The sequence below is a fragment of the Serinus canaria genome, chromosome 6, assembly GCF_022539315.1.
Source record: "Serinus canaria isolate serCan28SL12 chromosome 6, serCan2020, whole genome shotgun sequence".
Taxonomy (NCBI): Eukaryota; Metazoa; Chordata; class Aves; order Passeriformes; family Fringillidae; genus Serinus; species Serinus canaria.
Genome location: NC_066320.1, coordinates 15,275,001 through 15,291,903, shown reverse-complemented (window position 1 = coordinate 15,291,903; position 16,903 = coordinate 15,275,001). Strand labels below are relative to the sequence as shown.

Below are 16,903 nucleotides of genomic sequence, written 5' to 3'. Positions count from 1 at the left end.
CCTTTCCTACCGGGTGGCAAAGGACACCCGTGGGACAGCATCTCCGTGCGCTTCCAGTGTGAACGCTTCCCCTGCCATAGCTCCACTGGCGTGGAGAGTGTGGAGAGAGAGTGGCTCTGCGCTTGTGGCACTCGCGCCTGTGAGCTTACCTCTCGTCCGTCCCAGAGACAGCCGGGCATCTCACACCTTCCATTCAGCGAGACGGGGCGAGCCTGCACGGACAGCAAAGGGTTCCGTGCGGGCAGGGCCGTCACTACCGGCACCGGGCGCGGCGCCCCTGCCCGCGGGGAGCGCGGCCCGTGGGCCGGGCGGGGCGGGCTCGGTGCCGGGGGCGGGGCGGGCATCGCCGGCCGCACGGGCTCCATTTTGCGGTGCGGCTGCGAAGAGAGGCCGGAGGCTCCGCAAGTTCCCCTCAGGTGAGGCGCCTGGGTGGGGGGGAAAGGGAGGAAGGGAGGAGCCCCTCGCCCCAGCCCCGCCGGCTCCGCTCGCACCGCCGGGGGTTCGGCCGCAGCCCCGGCTCTGCTCAGACATCGCTCGGGGGCTCGGCCCCAGTACCGGGGTGTAGCTGGAACCCCGGGGAGCGCTTCTGGCGCCGCGGCCGCCCGCGGCTCGGGAGGTGTCCGGCCGAGGGAGGTGCCGCCTGCCCCAGGGAGCCGCACCCCCTGCGGGAGCTGCCCTGGCCCTGCGGAGCGGGGCCGAGGTCAGGTGGCCTCGGGAGAAGTGGGTACCGGGACACCGGGATACTTCCCTCTGCCCGCAGCTCCACCTCGCCGGAGGGTTCGCCGGGCCGGCCCGCGGCTGGCGGCTGAGGGAGCGGGAGGAGCCTGGGGCGATGCGTGACTGCCCTGAGCGGAGCGGGGCAGAGGCAGGCGGGGCCCTTAAAGGCGGCGGGGGTGCGGTGCGGTACTGGCGGGGGTGCGGAGCCGGGCAGTCCCGGCGGAGCTGCCGCAGCGGGGAGGCTTCTCGGTGTTTACTGGCTGAGCTCCCGCCCAACACACGGAGCGCGGCGCGCCCGCTGATGTTTCACCGCGGGTCAGTGCCGCAGCTGACTCACACCCGGACCCCGGCTCAACCTGCCCCGTGCCCGTCTGGGGACGGCGGGGGAAAACGACAGTCTGACGGAAAAAAATCTGTTGTTGTTTTGGTTATAAAAGTAGTTATGTCAGAGCCACTGTTCCACTGGAGGATGCTTGTGCCAAATTTCAAGTCCATTTTCCCCCCCGTCATTAAAAGTTTCATAACCTGGCTAATGGCCTCGAATCTCCCTGCCCAACTGGTTGGCAACATGCAGGATGGGATGATCTCTATCCCTACTCCCCAAGTCCCTCTGTTAAAAATGTGACTAAAATAAACAGTTACTGTCAGGAAATATAAATTTGCTCCACAAATGAAGCAATACTGAGGGATTATACCTGTTCTTATCAAATTTCCATTTTACATGGCATAGCTAGGGTACTGCTCTTCTCCCAGGAACTACCCCTGTGAGCAGAGCAGTGCAGGATGATGGATACAGGTGCTTGGTGCAGTCCAGAAACCTGCATAGTTTCTGTCTTGGCAAAGGGTTTAAGCTCCCTCCTGCTGGTGCTCTGTATTTCGGAGCTTTCTGGAAGTCTGAGCCTCTTACCATACTTAAATGTCTGTCTGACCCTAAATAAGAGTGATGGTTAATTACTATAAGTTGAAGATGCTTCCCTTCTGAATTCTGATTGCTATGGTCGGATGTCAGAGAGAAAAAAAAAAAAAGTTCTGTGGGTTAATAGCAGATTATTCAAGTGACTTAACAGATAATTAGCAAGCAGATACCTCCAACAAACTCAAAGATAGTGCCTCACAGTGAAAATACCTTTTTTATTTTTTCTTCCCCAGAATGTCATACCCAGGTTATCCCCCTTCTGATGGCTACCCTGCTTTCCCAGGTTATCCTGTAAGTATGGCTCTTGAATGTGTTGCATTCGTAATGCACTTGGGTTCTGTGAATACCCTTTCTGACTGTGCTCCATGTGTCTGTAAAGAGTAGTTTACAGCTGTCACACAAGAATTCCAAGAAGGAAGCTTAGTTTTTTTAGTGACACCCATTGTTCCAGAAAAGTCTTTGGTCTTGTTTAATTTTATCTTGTGAGTTTGGTGTTTTAAATACATCTGTCTCATCTCAACAATTCTGTTTATTTTTATTTTTTAAAGTTTCTTCTGTAAATAGGAGGACCATTACATATAGGGTTAGAAGTAATCTCTGTATCAATCTGTACAAAATACTCACATAGCCATATCCCAGGATTTACAGAGATGTTCAACAAGCTTCAGTGGTCACAGCCATCAGGAAGAGCTTGGAAAACTTCACTCAAGTAGCCCAGCTTTTATATAACACAAGTAAATATTTTTCTGAGGATAAAGGGACACTGTATCTTGACTACCCTATCCACAGGACTGTTCCATCTTCATCTCACAACTGAATGGACTAAAAATTTGAAGGAAACTTAATGGAAGGCTGAACTGTATCAGGTATGCCTGATACTGCAGTCTATTTGATATGTCTGCAATATTTTTCAAAGCTAGATTTCAAAGCTAGTCTCTGTGCTTTTATGGCACTGATGATGGCATTTGTCATGCTGTAATTGTGGGAATTTTACTGGTGTTCTAAGAAGCAGACTTAAGCATGGATCCCAGCCCGAATGCCTTTAAGATACTGAAAAGCTATAAATACATGCAAAATATAAATATATACATATAAATGCAATAAATTCCCTGATGATTTTGCTTCACAATCTACCCTTACTTCTTCTGAAACACTTCAGTCAAAGGAAAGACAAACATATTAGAAACAAGATTATTCACTCCAGGATTTCTTTTCTTCCCTTAAGGTTCTGCTGAACCCTCATGATTTTAGCTATAGTTTATTTTTCATTACATCTGAAAATATCTTTTTTCTTAGTTAACATCTAAAAAATAGCCAGCTTCAATGAATTAATTCAAAAGACCTTTTAGACTTGTTTTCAGTGATTTCCTAGTCTCATTGATGATGCCCAATGTGATAACCAATTTAAAAAACATATGTGAAATTGTTTTTTTCTGCAGCACTGGTAGTAATCTGAGCAGGGCTTTTGAGGATCCTAATTTTGGATTTATGAATACAAATTCCAATATTATCTTTTTGTTGAGTCAGGCAGAGAAATGTTAGACTGTACCTCTAGAGAAAAGAATATTATATATCCTGGGCACAGGAATTTGGGGGTAGAAATCTTGGGGCAGCCAAACCCGAGAACATTTGAACTTTTCTGCTCTGCACTTTATTTCTGGGGGTCAAGAATGAATGTGTACTATATGTAATGTGTGACTTGTATTTCTAAAGCAGTAAAGATGATTCCCAGCAAGTGAGTAATGGATCCATCCATTATGCTTCATTATGAAGCTGATTTTGAATGCCTGATTTCTAAGATCATGTATAATGACTTCTACCTTACAGGGCTTTCCCTTAGAGATCCAGATTATCCAAGTAAATATTTCTAATATATCTTAATGCTAATAGCAACCTTTGTGGTATGGCTGGTAAATCATACATGTAGCACAACAAATATATAGCTGTTGAACTTGTTCTTTTTATTTAAAACCTGTAATAGATATTTAGTCTGACTCAGTGATCCAGATTTAATCATTGAATGTCCATGCTTTATAACCTGGATTCCAAAGGAAATGGGGAAAAAACCCCAAAAAGTTCTTACCCTGTAATATTTGAAAATACTGTTTGTGTAAGAGAGGCAGAAGTTTCAAAGTTCCTATGTTCTTAAAAGTCTTTTAACAGGGGGTGAGCTCCTAATGTTTCAAAGAGAGCAAGCTGAGCTGAGCTCACCTCCTCCTTGTGTGGGATAGGAAGAGCAGCTTTCCAGTAAAGGACCGGGAGTCACAGTGGCTGACAAGACGAGTGTGGCTCAGCACTGCGAGTCCTCAGGGAGGAAGGCTAATGACACAGCAGGCTTTAGCAAGAGCATCTCAGCAATACTGTGTCTGCTTGTGGCCTCCTAGTACAACAAAGACATAGACAAAGAGGAGCATGTGCAGGGAAGGCTGCTTACCTGGAGCAGAGCAGGCTGAGCACAGATCTGTTCAGTCTTCTGCTGGCTGAGAAGGAGCAATAGAGACATTGGAGCCAACTCTTGTCAGAGGTACACAGTGAAAGGGCATCTAGCAAATACAGGTTGCAGCTGTAATTTGGTTTGAGGAAAACATTTTTCTTTAGGAGAGCACTGGAACAGGGGCCCAGAGAGGCTGTGAATTTGTTATTCCTTGTATATATTGAAAACTTGACTATCAAGCCTTGCATGAGCTCACCCAACTCCAAAGCTGGCCCTGCTTTGAGGGTGGATGGGATCACAGACCATCCAGAGGTGACTTCTACCCTGCAGCACTCCCTGATTCCGTGTCAATGTAGGAGATGCATCAGAACAACCAACCAGGAGGACCCCATCCAGGCTTCAGGAATTCTGCTGCTGCTGCTTCAAGCCCTACAACTAATTGTATAATTCACGTTGTTATTATACACATGGACATTTTGGCAGCTTGGGAGTTTTTTACTCTAATGTGCTGTGAACAGGCATACAGACATCCCATTTTTGTGTTTCAGCCAACAGGACAGGAGTCTGTCTATCCACCAGCTGGTCAGTATGCCTATCCTGCAGTTCCTGGAGGATTCCCTCCATCAGGAGGAGGGACCTATCCTGCAGCACCACCAAATGCTGGGTTTCCAGGGGCAGCAGGGTATCCTGCCCCAGGGGGCTACCCCACTTCGGGGGGCTTCCCTGGAGCTCCCCAGGCTGGAGGAATGCCACCTTACCCTGGAGGTAAGATCCTTTAATAGAGTACCAGTCAGGAGTGATTTCCAGTGTAACCATTCCCTGTGCTTGTCAGAAATAAAGAAAGCAGCTTTGTTCAGTGATGGGTGCAGGCAGCAGCATGCAGGCAGCCAGGTTGCCATCCAGCAGTAAATACCTGCGTGCTGATTGCAGAGCCTTGATGGTTCTGGGTCACTGCACAGACATGGAGAAACTGGTCTCTTACATAGTTTTGTTTAATAAGCTGACTCCTGTTGTGTCAGCAAGTAAAGCACAAAATACTAAGTGTGCTAAAGTATTTTTTTTCCTCTGGCTCCTCCAGGCCCTGGCTTTGCTGTGCCTCCCACTGGGCCTGGCTTTGGTGGCTATCCACAGCAGCTTCCTGCCCAAAGTTATGCTGGAGGTGGACCAGCACAAATTCCAGGTATGTTATATCTAAGAAACTCCAAGCATCCATGGTTAAACTAAGAGACTCCAGGATAGGTAGTAACAAATTAAGCCCTTACCTTTGTTACTTGTCGCTGTTGAGGTTTGTATGCTGTGCACCTCCTGCCACCTTTGCTGACCAGGCTACTGAAGGGCTGATAAGAACCATGTCTGTAGGTGCTACATCCAAAGGAGATGGCTGTCCCTGAATAATGGTAATGATGCAGTGGTTTAGGTGCTTACCCTTTTTCAAACTGCAAGTATCTGATGAGAGCTGTGAAACCCAGAGTCCACTTTCAGTGAGTATCTAGCAGTTCTGTTAATCTCAATTGCATTTTTCAGATCTCTATGTTCACAGTGATTCCTGACACACTGGAGAAAGAGGAAAGGAGAATGCACACATTTGCTTAAAATCAGTGCAGTGTTTGTAATGCTTTGAGTGGTCAGTTGCTATAGAGATGATTTTCTTTTAGAAAATCCTATACAGAGATATATAGAGACTATAGAGATGATTTTCAGTTACTTTAGAGATCATGTTCTGGAATGTATCAGTTGTGTTTTAAAGAAATTCAAAGCAGCAAAACCTTTTTGTTTTGTGATTCTTCTGTTAAGTCTGTACTTAGTTGCTATTAAAATGATAAGGAATATGCATACATATTATTAATAAAAATAAAATTCCAGTAAAAAAAATAGTTTTAGCTTTTGTATTACCAGTGCTTTTGATCACAAAATGGTATTCCTTCAATCCTTTTTGCAGCAATGAATTCTGAATATTTATTGTTTACATGCTAGACATTTTAATATGTACATAACAGCTTTTTAAAGAGAGCATGGAACACACATTCTTCATTTGTTTCGGCCATCTTGACTTCTGTCAAAAATAGCAGAATTTCATAAGGAGAGATCCTTCCAGTTCCCACAGCACCAGTAAGTTTAGTATTTTTAGAATTGCCTTGCTAGTGTATGTACCAAAATGCATCTGTGATTGCTTCTTCCCATTATCCCCAAGGGAAGAAATTCAGTAACTGACTGTGGTAGGTACCATTAGGAAAGAGGCTGTGTGCAGTGGTAGGTCTGACTTTATATTCAGATTAGATGGCATTTCCAGATTAAGAGGAGACCTAATTAATTTCTCCTACCTTGTTCTTTATTTTCACTAGGATTTCCTGGTGGACAAGTACCATCCCCAGTGCCTGGCCTGGTATGTGTTGTTTTCTTTTCTATAATTAATCTTATGTGTCTTCTGTAATTTTAATGTTTTTACAGCTGATTTCCAAAGGTTTCAATTTTGTTCTGCATCAGGAGTTTCCATCTACCCTTAGAGAAATGTTGCCCTGATTCTGTGTTAGAGGAAGAAACGGAGAACTAATGGAGAACTCCTTCTGAAGTACTGATTGCAGAGTTTTGATTATAATTTGAAATTTTATTGTGTAGATACATAGTTACATGTGACTCTTATTTTCAGCCTGCTGCAGTGGTTCAGTGTACCCAGGGTACAATTCAAGCTGCTCCAAACTTCGATGCCGGAAGGGATGCAGAAATCCTACGCAAAGCTATGAAGGGTTTTGGTAAGTAAGAAATAGAACCTTTAGTTCCTTATTGATCTAACTTAATGCCATTTTGTCGTTTTCTTCAGTGTTTATTTAACTATACTTCCCCCTCACAAGCTTTTTGAAAGTTACCTTTTCAAAATGACTGGGGCTATTTAGTAGATGAAGTTACACAGAAAATTTGGTGGACTTAAATAGCAGCCTCTTATTATGTAATTATGCCCAAATGCAACAGTATAAAATGCACAGTTTTGGAGGGACTATATTGCATTCTTACATGTCATTGCCCTTCTGTTTCCAAGGAACGGATGAGCAGGCCATCATAAATGTTGTTGCTAACCGCTCCAATGATCAAAGGCAAAAAATCAAGGCAGCTTTCAAGACTATGTATGGCAAGGTATGTTCACTAGTTCTTTGAACTGGGAAACAAACCCAAACTTTCAGCTGCTGCTTTAACTGCCTGGTTTTATTTTAGTCCTGGGGAATGATTTGAGCATTTTTAAAATGCACTTCTTTTGTTTATATTCCTTATGTATTGGGAGACATCTGGTATTTGATACAGGGTTGTCCTGATACCTGGCAGAAGGAGGGGTGGGGGAAGGCTGGAGGCCATCTCTGTCCCTGACCTCACAAGAAGTTTCTCTAATGCTTGACAGAAAATAATCAAGCTTAAACTGCCCTTGTATTAGTGTCTGACACTACTGAGGTTTTTTGCACACAAACCAGCACTGAAATCTTCTTTTTCCCAAGAAACAAACTGAGAACTGATTGAGGACTGGATAGTAAATAAAATTACAGGTTAATTTCATTTCTTCCCTGTCATTTTTGCAACCTAAAGTGAAATTTTGTAGTTGTGGCATTAGTGAGGAGATAATGGAGAAGAGCTGAGCTGTCAGAGATTTGGACAGAGGGAAGTTCTTAATAAGAAATAAAACAAAGCTTTACAGGAAGAACAGCACAAGGGTAGAAAGGTAGAAATAAGTCATAGAAGTTCTAGTTTGATCTTTCTTCAGTATATAATCTATATATGCCTAACACTCTGCAAAGCCCTTTTTGTGTTTATAATTGAACAGGATTTAATTAAAGATCTGAAGTCTGAGTTAAGTGGTAATGTGGAAGAATTGATTCTAGCCCTCTTCATGCCTAGTACCTACTATGATGCCTGGAGTTTACGCCATGCGATGAAGGTATGGTATTCCTGCGAAGGAAATCGTTTTAAACTCTCTTAAAATGCTCAGCCAACAACACCTGGCCCCAGCATTGTTGAAAAATCCACTAGTGTCAAACAAATCCTGGGATTGCAGGGCTTAATTTTTTTTTCTTCTGTGTCCCCCAGTTCCAGACAATTTCTGCAGGATTAGCCAATTAGCCAGGGCAACTGTCCATTCAGTGTAGAGGAGGAAAGGCTGCAGGACAGAACCTTGTTCTCTACCGCTTGGGCATAATTTTTGCTAGAACCTAGAAAGGGCCAGGGTTAAAACCATAACCACTGTTTAAACTAAAGGTATATGCCTTTCCTTACTAGGAACAAACCTTTGTTACTGAAAGGTATTTTTGGATTATCCCTTTTTTCCCCCAAAAAGATAATGAAAAAGTAATTTCCTAAAGTCAGATGATGGATGTATCTGTTGAAATATAAAGACACCATTTAGACATTAGGTGAGCTAGTTGGTTTAAACTTTGAACTCAGGTAAACTGGTACATCCAGTTTACTGAAATGTGTTGCTTGAGCTGCAGCAGCTAGAAAGTGGAAATGAGTAACTCAACCCATGTATGAATGCACACCTTCTAGAGAATGTGGAGCTTAAATGAAGATCTGCCTTTAATGGGGAATAGCCACTCAACCATTTTCAAAAATTCATAAGATTACCTAGAAGTCTCTCATACATCTCCTCTTCTGTCAAATCCTTCCCTGAATTGAGATGCTCATGCCAGTAAGATCCCCCTGTATACAGAAATCAATTAACTTTTATTCTGGGGAGAGGGGAGCATCTATAAAAAGTTCCATATTGTGGGAGCAGCCACATTTACATAGAGAATACACTTGTGTACTGACCAAAACAGAATTTACATGTATACCTTTGATTTTAATGATTATTTATAAGGCTTTACCTTCCTTTGGTAATTTTCCAGTTAAGGTTGCCAAAGAATTTCCTTCCTAAACCATTTTCACTTTAACTTTGGGCAGTGGCACTGATGTATAGGGATGATTTGGGGTGGAATATCATGTTTGAGGAATCTTCATTCCATTTTAAGTACATAGGAGACTTGGTGCTTTCACACTGCAGGGATACTGCTCTTACAATTGTATTAAATGTTGAAATACCAGATGACTGCCCTATTTCACAGTTGAAGGAGACTGCATAGGTAGTGCTCTGTATTTATGCCTTTGTTTTTTCTGCCTACAGGGAGCAGGCACTCAGGAGAGTGTGTTGATTGAGATCCTTTGCACAAGGACAAACCAGGAGATTCGTGAAATAGTGAACTGCTATAAATCAGAATTTGGAAGGGACATTGAACAAGACATCAGATCAGACACTTCAGGACACTTTGAACGACTACTTATATCTATGTGCCAAGTGAGCTTTAATTTTTTTTTTTTTATATATAAGATACAGTCTGGTGTGTTTAGTCATAATGGCTCCACAAATAGCCTGTGTGTGCTTAGCATGAGGCAGGTTTTTAAGAAATTAGTCTAGCCCATGGTCATTAATTTATTCCCTAAGATATGCCACTTCAGTCCTTCCTCAAGAGATACTTCTTATCTACAAATCCATGATGAATTCTGTGACCTAATTTAGCACCCTCAATTAATATCAGAACTTATGTGGAAATACTGTGCAGATGCAACCAAGTGGTTCCCTAAACTGCTCTACACTGCTGTTAGAGCAAGATGCTTTTTATTTTTTGCATACGTTAACAGAGTAATCTGGGTGAAGCTGATTGCATAATGGTATGTAGAATGCCTGTGAGAATCTCTACAAACAAGATAAGACGTGCCACAGGGCAAAACCTCCCGCCCCAAGTTACTCCATAGCCTGCCTTCCCTTTATGTCACCAGATGTAGGGAGGTGCTGCTCTTGAACTCTTATGATCACTGGAGCTTTTTTTATCCCATATCATTTACTAAGGCTTATTTTGTCTTGAAGAATAGTAACTTGCAATTACTCATATTTAGGAAGAAATATGTAACTAATGCAACTTCCCACATTTTTCTGATCAATTTGCCTATTTCTGTTAGAATTTCTATGACACCTCTCCATCTATTGGCCTCTTCCTTTGTCAGAGTTCAGCTTTGCTCTAGATATTTGGTTAAAAGTCAAAATCCACAAGAAAGCAAACCTGGAGAAGCTCATGCTGCTAATTTTTATTTTGACAAATCCAGTAGTTTACAATAACTGACAACCACATCATTTAAATAGTATATTAACCTCTATATATACAACAGTATTGGAGAGATTGAATACAACAGTTTTGTATTCAGCCTACTCAGCCAGTATGTTTAGCATTGTCCATCCATGCACTGGGCAGCAAAATGCTAAAACAATCACCAAAGCACATAAAATGTCATATAAGCCCTACTGACACAAGTGTAGTAAATGGTTTCTAAAGACATTCTTACTTGAAATAAGCAACTTCTAAATAAAATAGGAGGGAAACCTGAGATATTTCAGGTGTGCATATTCAGTAAGATAATTCATTAGTTCATTTGGGAAGAGTCTTTGCAACTTGAAGCCTAGAAACAAACAAATCAAGAGAAAGCTTACATTATTAAGTAAAATAGAGAATTAAGTACAGTACTTAATTAGAATTATGACATGGTTTGTAGGGGTGAAGTAATCTGAGTCAGTGTATCTGCAGCTTAAAGCATGTCCTACAGACAGGGTTCTGAGCCCTTTTGTATTTATTTCCTATAAAGAATATTAAACCAAAGAGAAGTTTTAAAGCAATGTAATGTATTTCAAACTACTTCTCTTTCTGCTTCAAGCTTTGAAGATATATGCTTGGGGTCTATGTACAGTGCAAGCAGTTAAAGCATAGCTTTCTCTCTGAAATTTCATTTGAAATCTGTTGTCTTTGCATTAAGGGTAATCGTGATGAGAATCAAACTGTGGATTATCAAAAAGCTCAAGAAGATGCTCAGCGTCTATACCAAGCTGGTGAAGGAAAACTTGGGACTGATGAATCTTGCTTTAATATGGTTCTGGCAAGCAGAAGTTTTCCCCAGCTGAAAGCAACAGTTGAGGCATACTCCAGGGTAGGAGGTCTTCACTGATTTCAAATAAGCTGGGTCAATGTATTTTAAATTAAGACTCCATTTGCTACTGCATTTCATCATCCACATATTAATCTCATTTATTTGTAGATTGCTAATCGTGATTTATTAAGCAGCATTGATCGAGAATTTTCTGGAAATGTGGAACGTGGTTTGAAGACTATTGGTAAGTTATATGTTCTTCCCTCCCTCCTTATCCTTTAGGAATTAAACCTAAGTGTAACCAAAGAAAAATCCAATTCAGCACTGGCCATATGGCAAATGATCACATAATCAGAGACTCTGCTAGAACAGAAGTAGCTTCAGTTATTCAAATGATTCATCTTGCACTTAAGTGAAGAAAATAAGCAACCATCATGAAGTCAGTTTCAAATAAGGAATGGCCTCATAGAAACTACTTGTCACTTCTCTGGGAAGGCAGGCAAGTGCTCAGAATCAAGGGTCACTAGTTAGTGCTAGTAGCTGTGTAATTCAGAGTTCTGCAAAAGGGGGTTACCACTGTCACAGAGTCGTGACTGGGTGTGCAGCTCCTCAGCAGAGACAGCTGAGCCACCCACACAAATAACCTCAGAGACAACATGAACCCACTGAAGGCAGAGTTCCTTTTCCATCCCCTTCCCCACCACCATCTACCCCAAAAAGCTCAGCTGTGGCTAAGGACAAGCTTAGCAAAATAGAAGATGTTTTGAATTCACTTTTTGCTACTGAATTTTTATAATAAAGCAGTTCAACACAATTCAGCAAAATTAACTGATGGTGAAAATCAGTAATATTTAGTAGTAAATCTGGAGACACCAATCATATCAGCGCTTACCCGAATGACAGCAATTCTGTAGCCAAAATGGATAAGCAAAAACTTCCCAGAGTATATTCTACTCAAAAGTTTAATGGGAAAAGTTCAGGTCTGAGAATCAGGTAGAAGAATAGTGGCTTGTCTCTGAGTGTGAACAATCTACATGAAACAAGATCTATTCTGTAACTACAAGAGTTGCAGAACTACACTAGAGCACCTTCTACATTTGTACTTTTCCTAGTGAGATTCTAGCAATGTAAAATACCTTGTGTCCCAATACCAGCTATCCAAGGAGAAGAACTGTTTTTGAATTACCTGTTAAGAATTAAGATTTCAGAGAGTCTTGAAAAATACTTCCACAGGAGTTAACTGCTACTAACTGTAAGTTTTTGTGTGAAGGAATAAATCATTTGATCAACTTGAAAATAAGTTTAGCTCTATAAACAAGTCCCATTATTCACAGTAACTGGATCTGCACTAAGACCAATCTCTAGCTGTCTACAGCAAAAATCCTGCCAAGTTGATTCTGCCAAGTACCACTATACAGGATACATTACTGGAACTAATCCTAACAATATGCTTTATTGCAGTGCAATGTGCTTTAAATCGCCCAGCCTTTTTTGCAGAAAGACTTTATTATTCTATGAAAGGAGCTGGCACAGATGATTCTACCCTCATCAGAATTGTAGTCACTCGCAGTGAGGTAAGAAATTCACTCCTCTGTACCAGTCATATGCAGCAGAAAACCATCTACCCAAACCAACTTGTCATTCAGTCCTCCTTTCACAGGTGTAAAATCATGTACTGCGTGAAGCTTTTATGGGGCTCACATTTAGATGCATGTGGTAATTAGTTTTACAGCCAGCTTTCACATAATAGTTTACTTAACTCTGCCTAGATTGCAGTAACTGCTTGTTTTCCTTTTTAACTGCTGTTGCCCAACTACGTAGCAAGTGAGCACCTCCAGGTGAGGAGTTCACCTGTTCACAGTTAGGGCAGCACAATCTCAACAAAACATGAAACAGCTGCTGCACTCTGCTTTGGGAGCTGCTCCTCTATCCTTGGAGGGACCAGCTGGCTTGTCCACTGCACAGGGTTAATCACTGCACATCTTACCCTTAGCATGTGTTCTCTAGTTCACAAGAGAGGAGGTGAGGTGAGGTGACTGTCTAGGATTTAAATCATACACTGTGGTTGAGTTTTCTGCTTTATTTTTTTGTCTTTGCATAGATTGACCTTGTGCAAATTAAACAGATGTTCACACAGATGTATCAGAAGACACTGGCTACAATGATAGCAAGTGATACAAGCGGTGATTACCGGAAGTTGCTGCTGGCAATTGTTGGGCAATAGAAGAGGATTATCTGGTTTTTTGGTTTGTTTTTTTTTTGAAACAAACTGAAGGACATGAAACATGCTTTAAGTAGATACTAACTATCCCTGTAAAAGAACAATTTTAAAGGTTGCCTAATCAAATACGCCTTCTTGATGATTCAGTAAGCTTTTTGCACTTACAATGCCTTAATTTACAGCACATAATATTCTTTATTGTATAATAAAAGATATATCTTGTCTATTAGACCCTAAGCGTTAGTCTTTTTGACCCAGACAAAACCACTTCCCCTCTCCTGGATTCCTGCATATGTCTCTGTGGGAGTCAACTGTTTCAGCCAAATTAATCTCCAGCACTCAACAAGTTTCTGAAGTACCTAAACTGCTGAATTTACTGTAGAAGACAAAGCCTGAGGCTCTGATGTCAAGCATTTTACACCCTGTCCCCTTTTAATGTGTTTCCAGCATAATGTTGAAGAACATGCAGGTGTACAGTTTAAGTCACAATACACTGACAGTTTAGGAGCCTTGGCAGAATCTGACTGCACACACCTATTCCTTAAATCAGTGGTTAAGCGAAATGGTAATTAAAGCAGCAAGGGAAAGGAGAAATCATCTTGGATCTGATTCTGAAGTCTCTCCTTGTAAAGGAGTGGGTTACACAGCAGCTGACCAAGCAGTGAAAAAAGCATTTATTTAATGCTAACCTGTAAATGCAACCCAAAGCAGTTGTGACGTACACAATATAAATAGCTATGTGGATGTTTTTAAAGGATTTAAAGAGAACAGCACATTTGGTTTTTTTAGAAAGCTGCAATGAATCTGTCCCCAACCATTAATTTAAGAGAAGCTTCAGGTCCAGCAATAATAAGCAGTGTGTTCCTTCAGCAATGCTTTAACAAGTAACAATTGTATTATAGGACACCCTCACACAAACAGCACAGACCTATTTCTAGTATCATCAGAAAAAGGTGCTAGGTTTGGTAGAGCTGGTTCCAAGATGACAAACCTTCACTCTGCACAGCATGAACACAGAGGGTTTCGCACAGCAACAACAGATTATCAAGGGTATCATACAAAAAAAGCTTATGTATTTTACTTATATCAGTGGTCTGCAACCCAAATCTGATTTTAGACTATAAACTTTTTCTGATACTAATTAAGAAATACAGTTCAGCTAGGTCAGATTAATTATTTCAAATTAGATGGAAGATGATTTGGAGAGACTAGAAGACATTCTACTCTGCAATACTTTGGTCATCCTTAGTGCAAGCATCCACTGAGATAGATATACGTGTGTGTAGACAGCTATCTGTCAAAAGCTTTCCAAGCTTGACCAAGCTTCTTATAAACTTTGGTTCTCATTTATTTGTTCCTGAGCAAACTTCCTTACATATGAAGCACCTTAATAATTAAAGCATATTATTGCATATGTGTCTTTTTATGTCACCGAAAATCCCTACCAATTCACTTGTCATTCGAAGCAGAATATTGATTAAATTTGGCTCATACATACTATCACAAGAAAATGAACATATGAATAGGCTTCTGTGTTCTATTCTATGTGAATGTGAAACATTCACCTGTTTTATGGCAAAAATATTTTCATTACATGCTAACAACAAAAAATTGTTAAATGGGTAGCAAGAATTGAATGACTGACAATGAAATTTTAGCAAAAAATAGACAAGGAAAGACTGAACAGATACTGTCTATCCTGCCTCTGAAAAAGCCTTAATTTGCTACTTAATTTACATAATATTGCTTTCAGATTAAACATTAGAAAAAAAGCAAGCTGTTAGGAGGGTCTTCCCTCCAAAAGTGTTCAGACTTGCAGCAGAAGTGACCTCCCTTTCTAAGAGAAAAACAGCTTCAATCCCAACCACCTGGCTTAATGGAAGGGGGGCCAATCTTCACAATTCAGGAAGTAGGAGTAGAGGAATTTTTCGATTTCACAATTTTATTAAATAAGCTTTGAAAGCAAAGCTGTTTCACACTATAATTTTGGGAGATGAAGTTGTTTGTTTGCCATTGAACTGGATATAGGTAGGTTGTGAACTCTGCTGCTCTTCTGTTTGGCTCAGCAAATGGCAGCACATTCCCTGACAGCACAAGGCCCTGCTGGAAAATAACCCCCCAAAACCTGACCCAGCTCAGTCTGTACTTCTGCTTCTCAGTTCCACCAACACACACCTACACTCCTTGGGGCAGTCAGAGACCCCAGCCCACATCTGAATCTTTGCTGATGTTGCCCTCCAGGTAAGCACACCACAGATAGTCCTACCCCTCAGCCCAGGGAAGAAGTGACCCACATGTGTCTGCTGAGCCCAGGGCAGGGCAGGGAGGCACTCATCAGTCCAGCACAAGCCAGGAATGTTCCAAGCCTCTCAGCTTTTGCTGCCTGTCTCCTTTGGCTGTAAAAGCCAAGCCTTCTCCCCTCCCTATGCAAGAACAGACTAGGCACATACAGATGACTATTTTTTTCTTTCCCTCATAAAACAAGTAATGCAAACTACTTACAGTTTTCTGGGAGTAAGGAAATAATTTCTTCTCCCAAACAATATAAGAATTAGAGACGGCTCCAAACTCCACCTTACAGAAACACAGAAAATGAATGCCTACTTTACAAACAGGAACACCCCCAGACACAATCCTGTTACCTGACTACTTGTCTAAAAGGTGACAGGAAAAACACAGCATGAGAAATCAGGCCAAAAACTACCCAGTGTATTTTCCTTTACTGCAGATCTGCCTTCATATCTGGCAAAAACTATTACAGACAATGAATACTGCAAGGGAATCCTTACAGCAGCAAAACAGATATCGCAAGGGAAATCCTCACAGAAGTGAACACAGAATCCTCACAGAAGTGCTGGGCACTTACTGCCACGCAAGTATCAGAACCAGTTCTCTCCAATTACAGTGAGGTCTTTCCACACAAAGATTGTATTTTCTTCATATACACAATTCTAGCTACTCAAAATCCTCATCACAACCAAGATCTGAGTATGACATCAGGACAAATACTTTCTTGTGAGGTTGTGACATTTGCCACTAGCACTTAAAAGGAGAAAGGTACCATCACCATGTTCATCATAAAATTTCAGTTGTACTTTGTAATAGGTTTCTGTTCTGCTCTAATATGACACCATATGCAGACTGTACAGCTCGGAGGGATAGGAGGGCTTCATAAAAAAGCCAAAAAACTTACCATTTTTAACTTGATCTTCTGGACTCAAACTCTGAGAAGAATTTCCAATTAGAATGCATCTGCAATAAAGTAAAAATTGAATATTAAAACTCTCCTTACCAACAGTGTGTCACTTATCTTAATTCTCATCCTGTTTAGCAGCTTGTCCTTAGTTTAAAAAGAATATGCCAAAAGGCTAATTTGTGTGTCTGTACAGAGGGCCAAAACCATTTTCTCTCTCTGCCCAAAAAGCAGCCCCAACACACTTCAGTAGTCAAATGTTTAGTTCAAACCAACATATGAAACATAGCTATGCATAAGAGTCTTTTCTAGAGTCCACTAACCCTGCTCTGACAAGCCTGTACAAACCAAAAATAGATGTCTGGTTTACCACACAAAATTTTCCTGAGAGAGAACTCAAAAGCAAAAAATAGCAGCAGGAATAAAATTGAAATTAGGTAGTGAGTGTTTACATTCAACTAGTTCTCTGCAAGCTAAATCTGACCTTTTATG

At 41.4% G+C, this 16,903-nt stretch overlaps 2 protein-coding genes across 10 annotated transcripts in view; one reads left to right on the top strand and one right to left on the bottom strand.

Moving 5' to 3' along the window:
- Positions 1 to 321: 321 nt before the first annotated feature.
- On the top strand, positions 322 to 13,449 carry ANXA7 (annexin A7). The gene is made up of 13 exons (XM_050976071.1): positions 322 to 416; positions 1,867 to 1,924; positions 4,616 to 4,832; positions 5,146 to 5,247; positions 6,410 to 6,450; positions 6,715 to 6,817; positions 7,102 to 7,196; positions 7,873 to 7,986; positions 9,208 to 9,378; positions 10,887 to 11,057; positions 11,166 to 11,241; positions 12,459 to 12,571; positions 13,099 to 13,449. Exons 2-13 carry the CDS (start codon positions 1,868 to 1,870, stop codon positions 13,219 to 13,221), a joined length of 1,383 nt encoding a protein of 460 aa, XP_050832028.1. The 5' UTR covers positions 322 to 416; position 1,867; the 3' UTR covers positions 13,222 to 13,449.
- PPP3CB (protein phosphatase 3 catalytic subunit beta) overlaps positions 5,275 to 16,903 on the bottom strand; it is a 51,373-nt gene continuing 39,744 nt past the window's right edge. The window contains exons 15-17 of one of the 9 annotated variants that reach the window (XR_007777866.1): positions 16,412 to 16,470; positions 15,721 to 15,792; positions 5,275 to 5,621 (exon numbers count right to left, since the gene is read on the bottom strand). Coding sequence is in view for 2 of the 9 variants with exons in the window: in XM_018910911.3 (XP_018766456.2) it covers positions 16,460 to 16,470 (11 nt within the window). In the remaining 7 variants the exon portion in view is untranslated. Of the gene's footprint in view, positions 5,622 to 10,075; positions 10,536 to 15,088; positions 15,793 to 16,411; positions 16,471 to 16,903 lie in introns of those variants that run through there. The other 8 variants (XR_007777869.1, XR_007777865.1, XR_001989990.3 and 5 more) reach the window with 8 other exon arrangements.

What these genes read in the sequence shown, in the direction of transcription:
- ANXA7 (XM_050976071.1), top strand. Translation starts at nt 1,868, where the DNA reads ATGTCATACCCAGGTTATCCCCCTTCTGATGGCTACCCTGCTTTCCCA. An exon ending in TGGACCAGCACAAATTCCAG is followed by an intron (nt 5,248 to 6,409) that starts GTATGTTATATC and finishes TATTTTCACTAG; the next exon opens with GATTTCCTGGTGGACAAGTA. An exon ending in ACGTGGTTTGAAGACTATTG is followed by an intron (nt 11,242 to 12,458) that starts GTAAGTTATATG and finishes GCTTTATTGCAG; the next exon opens with TGCAATGTGCTTTAAATCGC.